Source organism: Diplotaxodon limnothrissa, linkage group LG9 (genome assembly GCF_057381915.1).
Source record: "Diplotaxodon limnothrissa isolate DT_005_m linkage group LG9, D_limnothrissa_male_GT1.1, whole genome shotgun sequence".
Classification (NCBI taxonomy): domain Eukaryota; kingdom Metazoa; phylum Chordata; class Actinopteri; order Cichliformes; family Cichlidae; genus Diplotaxodon; species Diplotaxodon limnothrissa.
The window spans coordinates 12,638,117-12,659,410 of record NC_140604.1 but is presented as its reverse complement, the minus strand read 5'-3'; the positions used below and the strand labels follow the sequence as shown (position 1 = coordinate 12,659,410).

Here is a 21,294-nt window from a genome sequence, read left to right as displayed (position 1 = left end):
CAGCGGTGACAGTAAGATTCATACACCTAAACCAGACAATAAATTCTCCCAACCCAATCACGTGTAAATCACTTATTGCCTCTTCTATGGCATTTTGCTTTAGGCGAGTTAACATTCCTTTCACTGGATATACCTGTGTGGATGAGCCAAACGCATGCCCAAAGTCAATGCCAATCATGCCCCCTGTTTCCATATTTATCATGAAGTTGGAGAGGTGGCGATCTCCAATCCCAAGAATCCAGTGACTCACGCACAGCAAAGCGTGAGAGCTAATGAAGTGGGATCGCAGGGACAGAAAGGCCTCCGGACTGTTGCACATGTTTAGAAAAGCTCTCCTAGAATTTAAAACAAAGAAAAATATGAAGGTTATTACTGCAAGTGTTACCATGTCCCGAGCAGTCATGCTATACATGCAGTCCACTTACTTCAGCAAATCGCTGGGCACACACTGCAATACTTTCATAAAGTTGTTGACAGCATCGGCACGTTTTGCTTTCCTGGCAAAGAATGAAATGCAAGTGTAAGTCTGTTAAAATTATTCAAATTGTTTTTTTATGAGCATTTATTGAACCCAGTGTCATAGGAGTAAAAATTCAGGTAACTCACTTATAGGCCAGACCATAAAGTGCAATAGCGCTCACACGATTTTTGTCTTTTCGGTTTTCTGGTGCAAAGCGTGAGAGCCAGGCGTTGTACTCATCCATGGAACTTTAAAACAAAGACACAACTGCCATCATATCATCAAACACTAGATGAACTTCATGTTCTTCACCAAACACAGGGCCACGGCATTAGGGTGGAATAAATATACTGTACCTCCCTGCCCTCTGCTGCTCCTCCTCAGTCATTGTGTTGAGCACAAACTCCTTTAGAGTACAGGTGTTTTCCATCCATTCAATCAGACCAATTCTGTAATCATAATTTGCTTAGTTAGTTAATATTTTGTCTAATAATTGTTAAGTAATTAAATATGGGACCAAGAACCAAATGATACTTATAATATTAAATAAATTTTTCTTACTGGATAGTCTTATCAGAGAAAATTAAAAAAAAACAACATTTTATTCAATCTTTAATCAGTGTAAGTGGAACTGAAGGGACAGATATGGAGACACAGACATGCCCACCACCTTGTGTTTATAGGAATGACTTGATAGGTGCGGAGCTGCAAGCCTCTGTGCAAACACGACGTGTCCTGGCTCAGCAGGATGTTCATGACAGCGAAAAGCTGTTCGATTCGTTGGTCCTGTCGGAGGTCCTCCCCGCCCTTTACCAGAAAGGGGTGGTCCCGCTCGTCATCCCCACGAATGATGAGACGCTTGGGACGACGAATAGAAGACATCACCTTTACCTGCAGGCAAGATCCCAGAGAACTTTCACACTTACAGCCAGGATGAGAACAAACCGTTTAACTCTTCCTGTTTTAAAGTGCATACCCTCTCATCAAAGCCGGTTATCTTTGCATGATACTCTGGCAGTGGTTTGGCTCTCCCGTCATATTGTCCTGCGAGAAAGAAAACACAGCCTCATCAGTGGATAGAACATAACGGATGAGACTGTTTGAAATAAATCAAACAATATTAATCAGTATAGCTCTTAACCTGGGATCTCCAGCTCATTTCTGAATGAGTCTGCTTTAAATCCACTCAGCCAAGGTGAGTATTCCTTCAGGTTCCCTGGCTCCTTCTGAAATCCACGCATGGATGCAGCCAGGTCATCCACTTTCTGCAAAAAGGTTTTATCTTTCCTCTTTTCAAACAGCTGTTTGCCGTTCGGTCCCAACAATTTCTCCACGTCTTTGAAAAACTTCTGCAGGGAACAGCATAACATTATATTTTCTTGATTAGAAGCTGCATATTCTTTTCACTTGCTGATGAATGATCTGTACTAGCCTCCTAATTTCACAAATTTCTGGAGAATCATATTTTTGAGATAAAAAAAGAGGAAAAAAAGAAAAGAAATGACAAACTTTGATGAATTTCTTTCGAAACATCCCGTGACTATCTGCGCTGCAGTCTCCGAGTATAGACCGCATCTCTTCATACAAGTCTCCCATTTGCTTCCTGTTAAAAGTCGGCTTTTCCAGTTCATTTCTTACGCCATCCCACCAATCCTGCGTGTGGACAGAATGAAAACAATCAGTTTTCGTCTGGCATTTTGATTGAAATCATGTCTGAACTTTCACTCATTACCTTAAAAATCATCTCAGGATTTGTCAGCTGCTGAAGCGCATCCACAAAGTTCTTCACAGCACCTCCCTTGTCCAGCATGCTCTTGAGCCTGTTGATGCACAGCGCTCATAAAATTAAACTGAAGCTTTTGAAAAAATATTTTTAACACCGACCCCCCAAAAAACTGCACCTACAAACTTACCTGTTGACAAACTCCTGTTGCTGGTGTCCTGTAGCCGAGTCCTCAAACTGGTAGCTCTCACTGCTGATCATGAGTGCATAAACCAGTGCCTGAGGGTAGCACTCTGCTATCTGCTCTATGCAGTGCTGTACTGCCACAGCTTCTGGCTTGTCCAAAAGAGCAACCATCTGACTGATCCAGCTAATCAGCATCCAGCAGGGAACAGACATCATCTATATACAGACAGACGACACAATTAAAACATCTGCATTCCCAAAGCTTTAAGGTATTTGGTTTACATTTGCTAATAGTTTCAATGTTTTTTATGTTTACTGGACATATATTATTTTTCTTTTATAATCAGCAGAATTACGTTTCGACATACTAAAGACATTCTTTGTTAACAAAGCTAACCTCTTTTGTCATGAGGTCCAGCGTCTCAGACGGGTACAACTCAATGATCTGTAGCAGGCGTGGGAACCTGAGGCGAGCCTCCTCTGAATTCATCTTCAGTGCTTTCAACATGTTTTCCACTACATGCATCGGCAGCACCAGAAGCTCTGGAAACTGTGTTTCTGTAACCGTAAACAATGGCAACCAACATTTGAGGGAGGAAATAATCCTCTCAGTAGTCTTCAGCACACAGCTAAAGTGTTAAGACCAAGTATTGATCACATTAAGTACTCTGGGTGCTCACTGTTGGTCTTTTTTGCATCAATCTGAACAAATCTCTTCCTGGGAAATGTCACTACTCACCAGCATCGCTCTGCTCCTCCTCTCTTAACCGTTTGTCACAGAAGTTAGCCAAGGTCATGTACGTCTCTATGATGCTGCTAGTCTCCACAAAGTCCTGAGAATAAGACTGAAGCTCCTCGTCGGCCTTTCTGGTCGCTTCACATAGCAACTTCAGCGCCTGTAACTGCAATCCCACTTCCACTTTCTGCAGGAAAAAACTGCTTTTGTGATTCATTTGTTCATTCAATTGGTATAAAATTACAAAGAAGGGTTTAGTGTGATAATCTGCTGTGGAATAAAGTGGAGCCTTTTGCAATTCCCATATATAGCACAGAAATGATGCAGAACACTTTACATCCAATTATTTTTGCCACTATAATCCCAGTTTAGTCATTCATGCAAGTTTCTTCTCTAGCCAGCAACTATAAACAATGTATTTTCCTAAAAAGTAGAGTACCTTTGGATCTGCATTGGACGAGGAAACTCCAGAAAGCTTTACGACTCTCTCTGCTTTGTCAGCATCGATAGTTCCTAGGACTGACGGACTTCTGCTTACAGCTGTGGCCAAGATGTCGAACGATGTACCCTGGAGAATCTTCTGGTATCTGAACACTTTAGCTGTAGCACTCTGACTGTCAGTGTCAGCCTGAAGGTCCTCTGGAGAGAGAAATGAGCTGACATGAAATATGGCAAAAAAGAAAGCTGAAGGCCTTTAAGCTTTGAATACTCGACACTTGTGTGGCATTCTTTTTCCTTCTCACCCAGGAGTGGGATGGTTTTCAGCATGGTGCTGATTTGCTCCACAGGACCCTGAGCCTGACACCGTTTATGGCTGTAGCGGCTAAAACTGTGGACCCACCGCAGCAGCCATCTTCTGTCCATTTTGGCTTCTTTGTGAAGTTCTTTCAGCAGCTTCACAGCTACGGGGAAGTTATTCTGAAAACATTTGTTTGTCCAGGATGAGTTTGATGGGAAAGCATGCTAAAGAACAGACAGAGGAACATCCACACTTGTTTCTTCACCTGCTTCTGGGCTCCATCAGCCATGCGTAGCTTCATGTTGAACTTGCAGTCATTTACTAATGTCTCAATGTCGCCCGCTGGGTCACCTGAGCCGTCCACCTCCATGCTGTCAGATGGAGCATGGCCTCTGAGCTTTTCCCTGATCTTATCCAAAAAGAAACACCTGAAACGTAGAGAAAAAAATAAGGTAGTATCAGGTTCTGTTATTTGTCTTTACTTTAAAAAAAAAAAAAAAAAGATATGCACGCAGAGTCTTCTTACCGAGATGTAATGATATCATCCCACACATTCACTGGGTCCACTTTAGCATCAGGATACCGTTCAGTCCATGATCTGATGAGGTGCTTGAGGGAGTCCAAAGACACTAATAAAAAAAAATGGTAAAAATTGCAAAAATGTTTCAGAGCTTGAAAAAAAAAAAAATTCAAACAAAGACAGTTTTAGGAATAAATATTCCAAAATCTTGTAAAAAGACCAAACAAACATTTTAAACATTTTAAAAAGCCACTATCCACTCACCCTCTTCTTTAATAAACAACAGGAAGTCCTGGATTTCGGTCAAGGCCTGCACTGACTGCAGAATGGTTAGCCGGCTTTTAGTCAGGAGTGTATCCACGTTGGAGTAACTCTATATGAGGCAAACGAAGTAAGCATGTGTAATAAGTTAATCTAGATAACACACTTGTCTGCTTATTCAGTTAACAGCAACAATCTGTACATATATAACCGTTTCCCCCCCCATTTCATTTATGAAATAAACTGTTCTCTGTAAATCAAAGAATCGAATGTGCTGGACAGAGAAATGAGTGTGAGAGCAGACCTCCATAAAGAGCTGCATGGCGTAGTTTGTGTAGTATTTGGCGCGGTCGTAGTCCTCTTGCAGGATGTAGAGCAGGCTGAGTTCCTGGCTGTAATGACTTTCCAGCAGCTTTTTGCGCTCCTCCAACTTCATGGCATTGTCGATGAAGCTGAGGAGCGTTTGGTCCCGCTCGCCCCGCTGCAGCTGCTTCAACATGCTGCGTATCATGTGCTGCAGGTACATTTCCTAGGACAAATTCAATCGCCAGGGAAGCAAAACATTTGAAGAATGGATTTGATATCAAATGACCAAAAATGTCACAACATGCTGAGAATGCTTTTGTTACACTGCTATGCTACACATTTCTTTTCAATTTTAAAGATACAGTTTTAAGGATTCAGTGACACCTAGTGGTGAGGTTGCAGAAGGACCCAACTGTATACCCCTAAGTCTCCTCTTACTAGCGTGAAGGAAAAGCCACAACTGCTAAAAAAAAAAAGAAAGAAAGAAAAGAGAAACACTCTAGAGCCACTTTTGTGTAAACAGGGCTAATGTGGAAATAAAGTGGGGCAACATAGCAGGGACATAGCATAGCATAGCTCACTCAAGGTAATTAAACCAAGATTGTTATCTTCAGGAAGGGAAACCGAAGGAACATGATTACAAATATGTTCTATTTCTGCAGATCAACAGCCCCAAACCCTGCAAAGTAAATCTTTAAACCTAATTCACTGCGGCAGTGTTTCATTCAAGGAGTTTTGGAAAGCCACGAAATGAATGAATAGATTACAAAATGTAGGTTTCCAATTTAAGCCATCAGTTACCACAACAGAGGAAAAATGCAGGCTTCAGTTGCAGGTGAGTGGGAATTCCTAAACTGTAAAATCATTTGGGTTATTATTACCTGGTAGAGAGGCTCTGACCACATCATTTCCAAGTTGGGTGGTGAGTTTTCATCTATGTTCACAGTGGAGCAGTACTGAAGAGACTTCCACTCAGTCAAATGACTATATGCATCCATAGCAGCCATCTCCCAGAAGTCCTTCTCACTGTCTGTGGGCTCGCCATCAGGCCAGCTCTCGGTGTTTAGAGCCTGTCAGTATATAAGAGTTTAAACAAACAGCAAGCAATCCGGTGAAACCTGGTGCCCTTTGATTTCATATATTACTTCATATGTTTTCCTGAAATATTTAATATGGTTTCCTTCCCTTCCGGTGGGAAAATATGGGATTCAACCACCAGCTTCTACTGGACTAACAAACCTCATTGTAAAGCTTCACAGCCTCTGCAAAGTCAGTGTTGGCTTCAGCTTGGAGCGCAGTACAAGTGATGGATTTGGTCCCGACTTTACCACCAAAGATTCCACGCACAACATCATAATCTTCCAAAGATTTGTAGAGCCTGGAGAACAGCGGGAGAAAAACAGCACAGTAAATATTAGAGGTGGCAACCACCACACACCCCGTGATACAACTTTATCACTATACTTCACTCCTGATACAATATTACCGTGATTTTGTGACATGCTGAATATTGTTTTTTGAAGCAAAGTGAGACAGTCAACACATGCAAACACTGACAGTGAAACAAACGTTATTTAAGATAAAGTCATTATACTATTAGTCTAGTTTGCAGTTAAAAGCAATCTACTTATTATATTACAGCAATTAACTGTGATAAATCAGTGAAAGTCACAGGTGTTGCTGTCTACATGGAGAGAAAGTCACATTTAACTATTACATTTGCTCCCAGCAACGTTCCTATTCTGCAGGAATATAACCACAATACAACCAGCTGTCCCCTCGAGTTGTGACACAGATTCATTCAGACTGATGGAAATGCAGCAATCTGTCTGCATTTATAAATTAGACAGTACTTGTTGCCAAACCTTCAACAATCTCTGTGAGTGAGTGAAGTCAGTCCAAAATATCAGAAAAATATTGATATTTGGTGTCCATGTTATGACACAAAATCATAACACACAATACTATACTGATTTTTTTTTAATTTTCCACTTCAAAACAAACTCCAGACACTCTCAATCAGCAAACTAAAACTCCTGAACCTGTGACCTTCAGTGACATCATAGCTCTGATTTTGTTCGTTGATGTAATTAAATATTTTGAAGAATAAAAAAATCAGATAAAGAAATATTAAGAATAACACTCAGCTGTAAGGCAGCAATTACTGCAATACCTTGCGAGATTAATCCATTTATTGGTGTCTGGGGGGATTTCTTTGTGTCCTCGTGACCGTTTGGCAGGACGTTCAGCGGGGCCGTCAGCATGCAGTAAACCCTCTTCCAGCAGCAGGATGCCCGATGGCTGCTGCAGACTCATGAGACAAGTGGAGCTGATGGAAGCTGGGTTGAGCTGTTGGAGCTCTTTATGTTGGTAGCACATATCCTAGCACACAAAAAAGCCCCCCAAAATACAACATTTATATATATTTTCTTCAATATATTAAATACAGAAAGGGGAGTTTAACTATCAAATCTGTTTCTTACCTGCACACATGCTATAAACGGAGGAAAGCAGAGCATACTCTTGCTCAGGAAGTTGCTCATGTTGGACCGCAGCTCCTCTTTGATCCTCGCGCTCTCCTCTGGCCTCCGTTGTTTCGCCATTTCTTGCAGTATACCAGCAAAAAGAGAGCTGAACAGCTGTTTGGCTAAAATCGGGTCTCTCTAGTTAGGGCAAGGGGAAAAATGTAATATTTAACATTTTACATACAATATTTCTTCCTTAAAATTTCCCCCTTCATTTTGGCCCATCATTTGCAACTATTTTTGGTCTATGAAGTGTTTATGATAAAATCAAAGTCTGATCATATGGTTCATCATGTGCCCGTTTATGGTTTGTCTGAACAGATGGCGTTGGCAGTCTTACCTGTGCTAGAGCTTGAAGTGGAGCGATGAGGTTACTGTACGGGATTTGGATGTCTGGAAAGTCTCCCACCCTGTAGTTACGATACAAAGTCACCTGAGCCTCTTTTCTAAGGGCCAGATTGGCTTTTTCTTCCTGTGACACACAAGAGAACCACTGATAGTTACGAGTCTATCGCAGGCCTGGAAAGTTAGCGAGAGCAAACACAGAAAATCTGCATTATAGATGAACGGATTGGTCTGAGTGGCTCCTGGTTGAATCCCAGCACGGTAGATACCTTTTCCTGCCGTTGATGCTGGATCTCCTTTTTGGCAAAACCTAAGCTGACTTTCTCCTGATCCTTCAGAAACCTGCGTCTCAGTCTCAGGATGTTAGCCCGCTGCTCATTTACTGCTGTTCATACAAAGTGAAAATTTACATTTAAACCAATGAGTGAAGCTTTAGTCTCTTCTTACTGAAACAAGATGTGTTTGTGGTGGTGCTTTTTTTTTTTTTATCAAAAACTGAAAAATTAGTTTACATTTAATACTATGCAGTTAATACTGAGGTGGATGGTCAAACTAACCTTTGGTGCGGCTGTCCACCTCATCTGTTGATGCAGTGAGGCGCCTCAGCCCAAAGCCTTCTCCTATTGGTCTTCTCGCTGCGGTTCGCCTCTCTGCTTTCTTATCAAACACCAGCAACGACGACATCGACTCGGAGCCGAGTGAGTACTCTGCCAGCGTATCCACGCTGCTGCCTGTCAGCCAGTTATATGCAGTACGTCGACCTGGGAAAAACACAGCTGTGGTAATCTGCATATTCAAAAATGAAGGAAAGCATTTTAACAGGTACTTTGTTGCGTTGAAGGTGGGTAAACTGAAACACAGCGGTACCTTGTGTTTGTGTCTGACTGAACTCTAATGAAGTCTGCGTGGCTCGGAGCTTTCCCTTCATCGCTCCAGACTGAGATGCTGCCACACTCTCTGGGCCTTGAGAGCTTAGGGTTTCAACAAACATGGGGGTCATTACTGTGCTCCTGAAGCGCCAATTGGAATCGATCACATAGTCCTATAGAGTGAAATGAAAACATGATATTCACAAATCAGGCTTCTTAGTAACAAGCAAATAAAAAAAACCCCAAACAGATAAAGTTGTTTCTTCTTCTTCTTTTCTGTAAATGAATCCAAGAAACACAAAAGCTGACCTGGAAGGTGCACTCGGACAGCGGATACTCAAACATGTTTCGTTTAAAGTCCGGACTCTGGCTCGTCATTTCCAGAAGCAGATTGGTGGCCAGGCTTAAAAAGCACCTCTCTATTTTGCAGGAGTACAGAGAACAGAGCACCATCAACATTCGCTCGAGGGTCGCAGTGGGGAGGCGCTTCTCCTGACTCCAGAAGTTACAAACATACAGCCTGAAAAGACGGAACGAGGAGTACACAACATCAGAAGAGTCGACAAAAGATGAAATAAATTTAAAAAATACAAATATCCACTGTGGAAAGTATCTCATTATATTAGCATGGGGATAAAAAAGTCATATTGGGTGCTTACTGAAGGCCTTGATTTTCTTCTGACAAACCCTGAAGCAGTGTTTCTTTAGCAGCATTGAGAATTTCCAGTGAGGTGTTGTCTTCCATGCTTTCATCATCGCTGGAAGAAAAATAACATGTCACATGAATAAAACGGTCAGACGATCCTACTGAAAAAAGACTGTACAAAGGCATTATGTGGGTCGAATCTGAAAACACTAATTTTTTATTTAACCTTTATTTAACCAGGAATGTCCCGTTGAGATCAAAAACCTCTTTTTCAAGGGAGTCCTGGCCAAGAGGCAGCACATTTCCAAACAAATAAATACCAATAAGGCAAACAAAAAATAGTAAACTATGATCTGGTTGAGGCTGGAAGCCAAAAAGCCTCACCCATAGTTGTCCTGGATCCACATTAGGATGTCGTACATCCGCTCTCTGCAGACTGGAGAAGGATGAGAGACGAAAGCCGTAACAGAGCCCAGCAGCTCTTGAAGCTCCACCGGCGTCAGACGGGGAATAATCTTGTGGATGATATCGAGGCATGCTCTCTGCCGTGCCTCATCCCTGGAAAGAGAAATGTGGAGGAACATGGTTCAGCACCTCTTAATTTACACTTTTAATTTTGTAAGATTTATTTTTGGCTTTTATTATTTTTATAACAAGAAAGAAGGGACAGAGAACAGGGAGAATGGCACACAGGACGGGTGGAGCTGAACCCAGGCATATAGATCACCTGCTAACCCACCCCACATTTATAGTTATTTAATTGATCACAAACTAAATTTAAAAAAAATGCCCTGAATGTCAAATTCCCATTGATTCCGTATGGTTAATGCTTCCATCACCATTAAAGGATTTTACTTGCGCTAACACACATTCAAATGTTTGGCCCTGTTGGCGTGTATAAAAAAAGAAAACTCCACCGCAGAGGCCCAATAGGGTTCTGTGATCATTTCTGACATTTTTGCAATGATGATGGTGGATATGATAATAAAAAAAGAGAACTAAACAGAGAGGCAGCAAGGAAGAACTCGCCTATGGTTCATCATCTGAATGAAGCCGGTGATCTTCAGCTGCAGGAAGATGTCTGGAATGACATCAGCACGGCTCAGAACGCACTCCAAGCAGTTAGTCTTTAAGACGCCGTGCAGCTTTGGCAGGAGGAAGAACACATAATTCACAAACCTGAAAAATACAAAGAAAATAATGAAGACCAAAGCTTGGAAGGTAGCTTGATAATTACATTTAGAAAATTATACTAAAATAAATAAATAAATAAATTCGCACTGTAAACTTACCGATCCATAAATGGAGGAAAATGCTTGGAGACTTTGTTCAAACAAATAATGAACTTGTCATCCAGGTCTTTTTTCTTCAGATTTGTTATCTTACTTGTAGCAAGACTGAGAAGTTCTTGATGTTGCTAAGCAATAAAAACATTAAAAAATTAAGTCATACTTGTGAGGGAAAAACAACAATTCTTGCAATAAAACTGAAAAAGGGATTTCAGTGATTTGAGAAGGATAACATAAGATAAACACTTAGACTCGTCAAAATAAATCTAACATGTGGTCGAGGCATAAATGAACCGAAACTAGAGAAAGTTCATACCTCGCCCATATCAGTCATGCTCTTCAGGATGAGGCCGATAATTTCAGCAGCAGCCGAGTAGACTTCTTTATATCTTACATAGGACACGTTGGTGGTGAGAGACTGAATGTACCTGAAGGAGAAAAAAAGAAAGAGGACACCATACAGAAATCATATTTTTGCAGCACAGCAGTACATGAGCTACAACACACATATATACATGTGACTATAATGTCAGTGGCATAGTAGCTCATCTGGATCGCGATCCTTTTCACACATTACTGCTCGACAAATGTAACCCTGACCTTGAGCACAATTTGGTGAAGAACCATTATAACCTGTGATTGCTGTGAACTGTGGAAAGATCCAGGAGGATTTGCCAAAAATACACCAAAGTCTGCCTTTCGCTTCCTGCTTGCTGATTTCAACTTTGATTTCAACTTGCATCTTCCAACTTGCAACTTTTACCTCTCATATTCAATTCCGCACGACGCATCGTAGGCAGGGAGGTTGTTTGCCAAGATGATTCCCAGCAGCTGAAGCCCGACAGAGTTGTCTTTGCTGTTAGCGTCAGTGCCACAAAATCGCTCGTATATTAGACTGAGAAGGCAAGAAAAGAGAGAAAGCCAAGGACCACAGATCAGTTTCATTTTGTTAAAAACAAACAAAAAACAAACAAAAAAACATGCAAGAAAAAAAAATTTACATTTATAATTTATGTTAATATGTTTGAGACCGTACAACATTTGTAATTCAAATAAACAAAAGGATAAAATAATGCAGCATTTTTCCTACTTTTTATAACAACATAAGACATAATTAGAGTCGACAACAGACAACTTTACTCAGGAACAACTCATCAGAAAGTGTTTATTCCTAAAGATTTCATTCTCTGTTCAGCACACCAGTGTTTATAACACATGGGGCGATCGTGGCTCAAGAGTTGGGCGTTCGTCTTGTAATCGGAAGGTTGCCGGTTCGAGCCCCGGCTCCGACAGTCTCGGTCGTTGTGTCCTTGGGCAAGACACTTCACCTGTTGCCTACTGGTGGTGGTCAGAGGGCCCGGTGGCGCCAGTGTCCAGCAGCCTCGCCTCTGTCAGTGCCCCCAGGGTGGCTGTGGCTACAATGTAGCTGCCATCACCAGTGTGTGAATGTGTGTGTGACTGGTTGTGTAAAGCACTTTGGGGTCCTTAGGGACTAGTAAAGCGCTATACAAATACAGGCCATTTACCATGTTGGTAATTAAATGCAGATTTTTGATGTACAAAATAAGATGCCAGCAGCTTAAATATTGGTGACTGTTAAGTTTATCTGGACTTGATGTGATCTTGTGTGAGCACTACCTGTAAGGCACATGCAGACAGTCTTTCCAGCACTCTACCAGAGTGCGGATGATCTCCAGGTTGTGGCGGAAAACGGGCCTCTTAGAGTGAAAGCAGTGCTTCATCAGGAACTCCAGCAGCCGGTTGGCAAGGACTTCATCTCTGGGGTTACCCTTAGATTAAAAAAAAGAGAAGTTATCAATGATAAACTTTTATTATAAGAAATGTATCATATCATAGCAGATAACAAATGAGTAAAATACAATTTATGACTCTCCGTAGCGTTTTAACAAAAATAAATAAATAAATTAACTGAATCGCAGCTGATTTGGTGCCACGTTTTCACATTCATAAATTGAACTATGACAAACTTTGGGTGTAGCCAGGCTTGTCCAGGATAGCACCGTAACCACCACATCCACCACCATAAAATGGATCCCCACTCCTCCAGTGTTTCCAGAGACAACAAGCTGTAGAAGTGGCCCAAGCCAGTACTTGGCATAAGGCCGAAACACCTGGAGAAAAAAAAAGAAAAAAGAAAATGAGTCGTACAACCTATTTTATTAACTAATTTCTATATTTGAAAGAATTAACTGAGGGACATCCACCTCCTCTGTGTTGATGATCAGCTTAGAGATGAAGAGTCGAATGTTCAGAGGTGTTGATGGATTTGCCAGTTTTCCATGTAGGAATTTCATCCATGGAGGAAGCTCACTGGGCACATTTCCCTGTTTTACAGAGCATTTGACACAAACTCCTCAGTAGTCATCATACATTCATAATATTCATTACAGAGATTAATTAGAGAGTTGTAATTACATGAAAATTTTTAGGATTTGAAGTAAACGTCAGACTTACTTAATCCTGTTATAAATAATGAAAACCTGCCGTACTTTGGCACTGACCTGTTCAGTTTTGGGGGTTATGTTGTTCCTTTGCATGTGCCCAATAAGAGCAGTCATGGTCGTCATGCATTCATGCTGGTTTAGCTCATCCATTTCTAGATCAACCATTGCATCCTGGGACGGGCTCATCTCCTCTGTCTCCTAGATTTACAAACACGTTAGCAAACCTTCTTGATAACCATGAAACCAGAGCCATTTTGAAACAGCAAATGACTTATCCTTAACACTGGTTTCCATTGGGGCTTTCAAAAATGTTCAACTGGTTATACAATAGTCATTTTAAACTCCTGTGTTCTCATTTTAAAAGACAGAAAAAACTAACTCTTTTTGCAACAGCCCGCTTTTCTCCTTCTGGGTTTTGGGAACTGAAGGAAAAGCTTTGGACTCCTGTGGAAAAGTCAAACTGGCTCATCTCCTCGCTCAGGCTGCTGTCAGCCATGTATGACTGGGAGGACAGATAGACTGGAGCTTCTGTGGAAACCACAAATAAATCACAGAAACACACACCGTCAAGCTGCAGTAAGATACATTTATACGTCTGTGACAAACAGAAACACTTCTTACCTCCATTCTCTTCATTTACTTCTTTTCGAATCATAACGTATTTCTTTTTCCTCTCAAGCGGGACCTGCAATGTTTAAAAAAAATAAATTAATAAACCATGACTAAAACTAGCAGAAAAAACAAACAAACAACAACACATACCTCAATTTCAATTGGAAAGTTGTAGGTCCTTTCAACATCAATAATGTTTTCAAGAATAAACTGATTCTGGAACAAAAGAAAACACCATCAGTAAGGTCCTGAACAGTAAACTTTTTACCACTTTATATGAATTACAGAGTATCACAAGTAACAGTGTTTAAATGTCACCACTAGATGTCAGTAGAATGCAGATTATGGTCAACTGAGTTTTGTTTTCTTGCTCCTCCTAATTTAAGCACATAATCCCTGCTAAAGGATCATGTGCGACAGGACAAACATGTTTTAGTCAGCCAGCAGGGATCAAAAGCACAAGCTGGAGTGTTTCTGTTTAATTCTAAATTTATCAGCATGCATCACTTTGTTGAAAGACACAATTACACACAGTGTGAGCACAATATCCAATTTTTCTATTAAATAAACTAAAAAAAAAGTAGTTTGTACTGCATTGTACTAAACTAGGCCGTCTGAGAGATGTTGGTGTATTTATACAAACGAAGCACTACCTTCTCAGGTTTCTCACTGAAGAGGAAGCCATGGTAGAATTTGGGCTCGCTGAAGCTGCAGCTGATGACGGCGATGGCGCAGTTGTACGAAGTGCAGTGATAGCGTCTCCGGAGTTCAAGGAGCTGAGTCTCACCAGCCATGTTCTCAGTGAAGGCTTCAAAACACGACCTAATTGAAATAAAATGTATGTAATCATATATCACGAATGAATCACTTATTCATGATATAAAAATGGAATTTAAGTGACCAAAGCGCTGGAGAGGCCTACTTGATCAAAGTCTTGGACATCTCGTTTCCCTCAGTTTTCTCAGAGCGACAGTAGGCTTGATTAATGCGGGACTCTTTTGAGTAAACCTCTTCTTTGGGAAGCCGTGAATACAAAAGCTCCATCAGCTTGTAGCAGCCATTCTTCTTCAGCAATTGGACCTCAAAGGCTGTCTCGCTTGACTGAAAGTGAGAAATGAATGATCATAGTTCAGGTTAAATAATAACAATGATACAAAAACAGAATGGGACAGAGTTTCTCGTCTTTCATTTGACAGGCAGTGGCCAGCACAACAACACAGGCATGTCAACAAATAAAAAGATGCACTAAATGGAATAAAACTGGGTTCATGCTTGATCAGAGTGACTCTTACAGAGGTGACAGAAAACCTTTCATGTCCAGTTGAATTAGCTCTGAATGCTGAATGTGTGCTCTGCTGCTAGACTCATGTCAGAAATTTGAAGATGAGGAACATTTCCTCTGGTTAACTGAGAAGAAATTGGGGAGACTGACAGAACATGAGACTCTCAGTAAAGCACTCGCTTTACTGAGAGCCAATCCCATAGCAGGCACTCCTAATGTGACCTATACTGATCGTATTCTAACACTTTTAGGGAGGATTCTGCAACGTGATAACTGATGCCATCATCAACATCAATGCTGACAGCAATGTTCCTGCCAGCATTCCTGCCAAAATTAGCGGGGACTTCAGATTTTTCAGTTATTGTCCACAATTTACATCAGTGAAGAAAAATATCCAGTTAACTAGATCACTGTTAACAGTGTTCAGAGGCAAACCTTGGTGAATCGACTGAGCAGGAAAGAAATTATGTCAAAGACGTTTGTGATGAAGAAGTCATTCAGGGCCTTGGCGCTGCAGTGAGAGGCCAGAGGCAGCAGAACTCTCTCCATCATGGCCTGCAGCATGGAGCTCATCGGCACGTCACCTTGTTGAATCACCCCGTAAACTGTACACAGCAGCTGGAGCTGCCGCTCAACGCTTGCCCTAAACAGACATTGGCAAAAACATTGCACATAATGAAAGCAACTCATACAACTACATCTCCTTGTAGTGGAACAGTAAAGATCTATAGAGTCACTGCTGTAATGTGGCTCTAACAAATTAAAAACTTTTGCCTACCGCTTGGCAGTTCTTTGGAAACAGGTTTGGAACTGGTCCTCCATGATGTGTTTTGTGTCTCGACACAAAATTCCCGCAAGTAGTTTGAGCAGGAGTGGGCTCTGAGAAAGCTCCAGGGCGTCCAGGAACTAAGAGATGGAAGATGTAGAGCTGATAGCTGCAATGGTCTAAATCAACAACCTCCAAAGCAAATTGTCAGTAAAACCATCCATCCATCCATCCATCTCCTTATATATATATATATATATATATATATCCTCATGTATAACCAATCTTTTGTAGTCAGATCAAAGGGTATTTCACGCAGGCACGCACACTACTACTACTTTCTAAATCCCACTGTTTACCTTTCGGACACAGTCCATGTAGTTGTTGCGATGAAGGGAGCCCTTAGCAAACTCATCAGACTGCATGGGGAAGTGTGAAGCCACCAGGGTGTCGAGCGCTACCTGCAGCTCAGCTAGTGGCTCTTCTGGGAGTGTTGTGAAGAAGGGCAACACCAGCAGAGCCTGGCTCTGAAAAATTGATTGAGTTCAGCATAAAGTTTCACCGACTAGAAAATAACTTAATACATAAAACTGTCCCGTAACTTAAATAAAATCTGTTACTACCTTGAGATTCAGCGGCAGATTCATGTCAACCAGCAGCACAGTGAAAGTGGAAAACACTTGTCTGAATGCTTCATGTTTTATATCGGAGCAGACAGAGGAGTCAATCTGTTCAGAGAGAGAAATTCAATAAAATGAACTAAAATGAAAAGAAACACCAATATATCTGCACTATTACTATTACAAAGGTCTTAACATATTTTCACAGTTTTAGTTTATGGCTTTTTAGCAGGGGGCAGACAGCAGTAATTTGATCCTCCTGATACCTGCAGAAGCTTGGAGAGCAGCAGGAGGATGGCAGTTTTGCTCTCTGGGGTGGAAGAATCTCCCTCCCACCATGACTGCAGGCTCATCCATCGTTTTAGCACCTCTTCAACCAGCTGCTTCCCCTGAGTCTTCCTCACCGATCGTTCTTTAAAGCTGTGGTCCAGCATGCCATTCAGCAACACGCTCACCTGAACACCAGGAAATAAAAATCAAGTTTGTAATGAGAAAACAAGAAGTTATCCGTCTTCAGATGCCCGTGGTTACAGTTTTATAGTAAACTAACTAAAAATGACAAGTACCATGCTGGGGTTTTGGGAAGAAGCTTTCATCAGGCGTGGCACTGTTGTGTTCAGACTTCTCAGCAGCTCAGTGTTGATGGTCGCCTGAAAAAGGCTGTAGAAGTACTCGCCATGCGAGAAGCTCAGGAAGTTGTGGCTGTGACTTCCAGACACGGGCACAGAAAGCATGATGGTGTTCAAGAGCAAATCTACCAACTGCTCGCTCTGCAAAGAAATAGCAATAATGCACAACGTTAGAAAGCACTGTTACCTCAAACACTAGTTACCTTCACAGCAACACTGCTCAAAATGGGAATCTTATCAGTCCCAGTTTGCTTTTTAGTTCAGTGACTTGATGTTTCACTAACACCAGATTGAGCAGCAACACTGACCTGCTGACTGAGAGAAAACGCAAGCTGAAGCAGACCATCTGCAACCCTCCTGGTGTTTACGTCTAAGGATGGAAGTGCCTTCCTTTCTTCTCCTGGTGCTATGCCTTTATACACCGTCATTAGAAGCTGGGATCCAAGTTTTTTGCCATAAGATGAATCCTTAAGGAACACACAAAAAGATCTTACGGCAGTGCATTCAGTAGAGATGATGCAGTACGTGTTATAAATAAATAATAAAATATCCAGGCAACCTTACTTTGGTTTAATGTTCATACCTGGCTGTGCAGGATGGAGCTGAGGAAGCCGGCTTTGTGAATTTGCTTACAGGAAGACAGAACCATTTCCATCTGGTCATGGTGGCTGAGAGTGCTGGAATGGTACAGGTCTACGTTGCACAAGCCCTCTACACTACAGTGTTCATTAAAGAAATTTAGGAGGAAAAAACCAAAACATTAGTGGTTTTGATAATTGCACCAGTGCTGCAGAGTCAAATTAAAGCCCTACGTATCTTTCTTTAACAAATAAGAGAACTCAACCTTTTACATGAGATTTTTGTCCTCAAGCTGCTTTCCAGACGACTGCAGTAAGGTGAGGCCAGCAGTGCTTTCAGTAGAGGAACACACACTTCTGGTAGGTTCTTCATTACCTCCACATCTGCCATGTTGAAGCCTACAGCGGACGGCTCGCAAACCACCATCGCAGTCAGCTCGAAAAAAACTGAGCATAAAAACTCTTGTTCCAGAGACTATGAATAAAAATAAGGACATGATGAGTAAAACTTTGAAATGGAAGAATCAGCACCAAGTTACTTATTGTCAGTTCTTGTAATTCAGCGATACCTTCCAAAGCTCCTTGTCTCCTTTGGCAAGAATCATTGTGGTGAACTCCAGCAGGCGGACAATGATGGTGCATTTGCTGTAGTTGTACTGCTCCACCTCTCTTGGGCTGAAGTGTGAGGTCTTCTCACCAAGTGGGAAACAGCTCTCTGCTGCTACCAGTTCATGAGTTGCCAGCTCCGTCAGAAAGAAATGCAGAGCTTTCAGAAACCTCGATTTGTCTTTTGAGCCTTGAACATCAAATAAGCAGAGATTAATTGGAATCACTGGAATCTACCAAACTGATGTAGAATTCATTTGATAATGTTACGCAGAGTAGTGAACTTGGAGAAACTTTGGCACAAATATAGACTTACTTAGAATGTACTGAGGCTTGATAATGTGTAGGCCGATGAAAGTGTTGTAGCAGTCCAGAACAGCCAGCAGGAGGTCCAGCCACTGCAGCGTGGCTCGGACACTGAAAGGGCTCGTCAGGTCCCTGAGTGTTGGTTGGGAGAGGAGACCTCCGCCCTCAAACTGTGACATCAGAAAGTCTGTGCCATGATCCTTCAGCATGCCATCCACCCACTGAGGTGGGGATTTCTTCCCTAAGTCACACACATTCGGGAATTTACTGACATGTTTGGCAGAAGTTCATTTAGAGTAGCAGGGTAGTTATTATGCTAAACTGTAAATCTCAATTAATTGTTTTTAAGTGGGTTTTCTTTTTTTAATTTGCATGTGCCCATTTTAAATTTTCAGGTCACCTTTGCAAAAATTAAACTGTTGGTTCTCACCTGGGAGGAGGGGGATAAACTCATACAGGAGCTCCATGCATTTATGGCGACACTCAGTCTGAGGGCGGCCACATTGCTCCAAGAGCCATGAAACCACATCTGAGAGGCACAGCTTCTCATCGGGCGGAAAGCCTCTGAAAAAAGAGCAAGAAAGAAAGAACGATATTTAAACTGCTTGAAATGTGCTAATTTTTATCCTTAATTTTTTCATCGTTCTTTTGTTTTCATATGGAGACGAGTGGCAATGTTAGGTCACAATGTGATATACTGCAAAATTGACATCATTGGACGTATAAATTGAATGCACATTTAATAAAAGCAAAGAAGTAGAAAGGATTTTCATTTTCACCATGGTACCAACCTTGGGATGCGTCTCTTTGCATTGTGGTGATTGAGACTGGGAGCCTTGTGTTTGATTATTCTTTTTAAATGGTCAATGGCACTGCCACACTGCTGTAATGTACCTGAGTATGAGGGAGTTGCAAGAAAAGCATCACAAATCCTAAAAGAAATACCCTTCAACATATTTGACCAAATATAAAAACACACTATACAAACTTTTTTGCATATTTTCTTGAAATATAATTCCTATAAATCAGTTTGTGCAAATTCTGGCATAAATAAATTAACAAATGTTACAAAGCAGAACACATTAAGGAGTGATTGTCTTACATAATCTGTCTTTAATGAGAGAGGGAGAGGTTGATAATGACATGAAAATCCGAGTGCACAGTCTACAATGCTGATGTGACAATTACCCATAGATCGTTCATCTGAGTGTGCAAGAGCCAGACTTTCGACAAATATGACGAGAACCTCGAAGACAAACTGTTCCACCAATGAATTTTCCTCCCTGGAGAGAGACACAGATGACTGCATTCAGCACAGCATAATATCCCTTATTCAAAGGACCCAGTTAACGGCCATGGTCACAATTTAGAGGGTAAAATGCGAGTAGACAGACAGAATTCCTTTCCACCTGAATTGTCTGTAGATGCTATTGAATGCTAAGGCAGCACCAAGTCTTTTGAAGCCATTGGGGTGGAGAGCCAAGCTGTAGATGCGCTTAAACAAAGACTTCATGTTGGTGGGACTCCTCTCCTGCTGCTTGGGGGTGGTTTGCTTGATAGACCATTTGACAAACTCTTCAATGCAGCGGCCACAGAAGTCTCTGAGAGTGCTGTCCATTGGGTCGACCACGCCGTCCTGAAGAGAGCAAACCATGTGAGGCTTAAACTATTACAGAGAAACAGCTCCTGTGTGACCAATGATGGAAAGGGAATAAAGGGAAAAGACTCAAAAACTGTGTTTAACCTAGAACTGTAGTATTCAAACGCTTACCAGGATGGCCTCAAGAACAGCAACTGTGTCCTGGCTCTCAAACTTCTTGTTATTTGTGAACCAGTGAATGAGCTGCATAACCAGTGGTTCAAACAGCTGTCTGGTTACCTAGCAAAGAAATCCAGAAAGAAAAAAGTCAGGGTCTAAACAAGGCAGTGAGCAAGTGTGCTTAATGTTTAGTTCTGTTTCTTCAATTTTTTTTATTTATTTCTATCACAGCAATTTATAAAGTAGCTTGGATGAGATGTTCTATGTTGCCTGTACAGATCATCCACCACGTCATCTCCATATAGCTGTAAATATGTTGTTCAGCATGATTTATTTATTTAAATGGACAAATCTCAGTTGGTGGCACTCAGCAGGACAGAGCTGGTGTTTGCTACACCTGCCTGTTTAAAGGCGCATGCATTTCTCATTAAACACACACCAAAAATCTTTCTTTGCTCTCATAAAGAATTTGTAATCTTTTAGAAATTCTCTGATTTCTTTAGAGGATTTATTAGCCAACATCTCAATTACCATTAAGACAGTTTGATGGGGAAAAAATACCATACCATAAATTTATATAGCACTTTAAAAAAACGACACATGGCCGACCAAAGTGCTGTAGAGCATAAATATAAAAAATACAATAAGAATAATAAATACAATAAATAAATAACAATAAAACAACAGTGTCAGTTACCCACTGAGTCAAAGGATAGGGAATAAAAATGAGTTTTTAATCTGGATTTAAAAACCAGCACTGATGTAGATTGCTTAACGTGAAGAGGAAGATCATTGCAAAGCTTCAGGGCCACAATAGAGAACGCTCGGTCTCATCTAAGTTTCAGCCGTAATTTAGGGACTGCTCAGCTGACTGGAATGAGCGAGGGGGGACATAGGGCTTCAGCAGATCAGACAATTATACAGGTGCCAGACCATTTAAGGATTTAAAAACCAGTAAAAGGATTTTAAAATAGGAAGCCAGTGTAAGGCGGCCAGAACCAGAGTAATAGCAGCGCTACGGGAGGAAACTAGAGTCACAACTCCAACAGAGTGACTCTAGGAGCCT

General features: G+C 41.4%; 1 protein-coding gene across 1 annotated transcript in view; it reads right to left on the bottom strand.

The window, feature by feature from the left end:
* The window catches only part of prkdc (protein kinase, DNA-activated, catalytic subunit), a 33,386-nt gene that overhangs the window by 1,476 nt on the left and 10,616 nt on the right, over positions 1–21,294 (bottom strand). Inside the window, exons 26-83 of the mRNA XM_085362724.1 lie at positions 20,241–20,348; positions 19,879–20,105; positions 19,658–19,752; positions 19,261–19,363; positions 18,900–19,033; positions 18,480–18,710; positions 18,127–18,353; positions 17,824–18,032; positions 17,563–17,695; positions 17,288–17,446; positions 16,917–17,120; positions 16,617–16,805; positions 16,354–16,458; positions 16,090–16,257; positions 15,743–15,870; positions 15,400–15,607; positions 14,605–14,783; positions 14,336–14,504; positions 13,833–13,898; positions 13,692–13,755; positions 13,450–13,598; positions 13,128–13,268; positions 12,831–12,950; positions 12,594–12,737; positions 12,244–12,395; positions 11,369–11,500; positions 10,922–11,033; positions 10,609–10,733; positions 10,346–10,495; positions 9,701–9,874; positions 9,330–9,428; positions 8,980–9,190; positions 8,669–8,843; positions 8,359–8,562; positions 8,071–8,186; positions 7,797–7,928; positions 7,415–7,594; positions 7,105–7,313; positions 6,171–6,309; positions 5,813–6,001; positions 4,930–5,154; positions 4,629–4,737; positions 4,371–4,473; positions 4,110–4,272; positions 3,849–4,023; positions 3,545–3,744; positions 3,109–3,292; positions 2,767–2,927; positions 2,374–2,585; positions 2,193–2,280; positions 1,970–2,113; positions 1,602–1,809; positions 1,437–1,504; positions 1,131–1,351; positions 817–909; positions 607–708; positions 426–497; positions 134–335 (exon numbers count right to left, since the gene is read on the bottom strand). Coding sequence (XP_085218850.1) covers positions 134–335; positions 426–497; positions 607–708; positions 817–909; positions 1,131–1,351; positions 1,437–1,504; positions 1,602–1,809; positions 1,970–2,113; positions 2,193–2,280; positions 2,374–2,585; positions 2,767–2,927; positions 3,109–3,292; positions 3,545–3,744; positions 3,849–4,023; positions 4,110–4,272; positions 4,371–4,473; positions 4,629–4,737; positions 4,930–5,154; positions 5,813–6,001; positions 6,171–6,309; positions 7,105–7,313; positions 7,415–7,594; positions 7,797–7,928; positions 8,071–8,186; positions 8,359–8,562; positions 8,669–8,843; positions 8,980–9,190; positions 9,330–9,428; positions 9,701–9,874; positions 10,346–10,495; positions 10,609–10,733; positions 10,922–11,033; positions 11,369–11,500; positions 12,244–12,395; positions 12,594–12,737; positions 12,831–12,950; positions 13,128–13,268; positions 13,450–13,598; positions 13,692–13,755; positions 13,833–13,898; positions 14,336–14,504; positions 14,605–14,783; positions 15,400–15,607; positions 15,743–15,870; positions 16,090–16,257; positions 16,354–16,458; positions 16,617–16,805; positions 16,917–17,120; positions 17,288–17,446; positions 17,563–17,695; positions 17,824–18,032; positions 18,127–18,353; positions 18,480–18,710; positions 18,900–19,033; positions 19,261–19,363; positions 19,658–19,752; positions 19,879–20,105; positions 20,241–20,348 — 8,889 coding nt within the window. The remainder of the gene's footprint in view (positions 1–133; positions 336–425; positions 498–606; positions 709–816; positions 910–1,130; positions 1,352–1,436; positions 1,505–1,601; positions 1,810–1,969; positions 2,114–2,192; positions 2,281–2,373; positions 2,586–2,766; positions 2,928–3,108; positions 3,293–3,544; positions 3,745–3,848; positions 4,024–4,109; positions 4,273–4,370; positions 4,474–4,628; positions 4,738–4,929; positions 5,155–5,812; positions 6,002–6,170; positions 6,310–7,104; positions 7,314–7,414; positions 7,595–7,796; positions 7,929–8,070; positions 8,187–8,358; positions 8,563–8,668; positions 8,844–8,979; positions 9,191–9,329; positions 9,429–9,700; positions 9,875–10,345; positions 10,496–10,608; positions 10,734–10,921; positions 11,034–11,368; positions 11,501–12,243; positions 12,396–12,593; positions 12,738–12,830; positions 12,951–13,127; positions 13,269–13,449; positions 13,599–13,691; positions 13,756–13,832; positions 13,899–14,335; positions 14,505–14,604; positions 14,784–15,399; positions 15,608–15,742; positions 15,871–16,089; positions 16,258–16,353; positions 16,459–16,616; positions 16,806–16,916; positions 17,121–17,287; positions 17,447–17,562; positions 17,696–17,823; positions 18,033–18,126; positions 18,354–18,479; positions 18,711–18,899; positions 19,034–19,260; positions 19,364–19,657; positions 19,753–19,878; positions 20,106–20,240; positions 20,349–21,294) is intronic.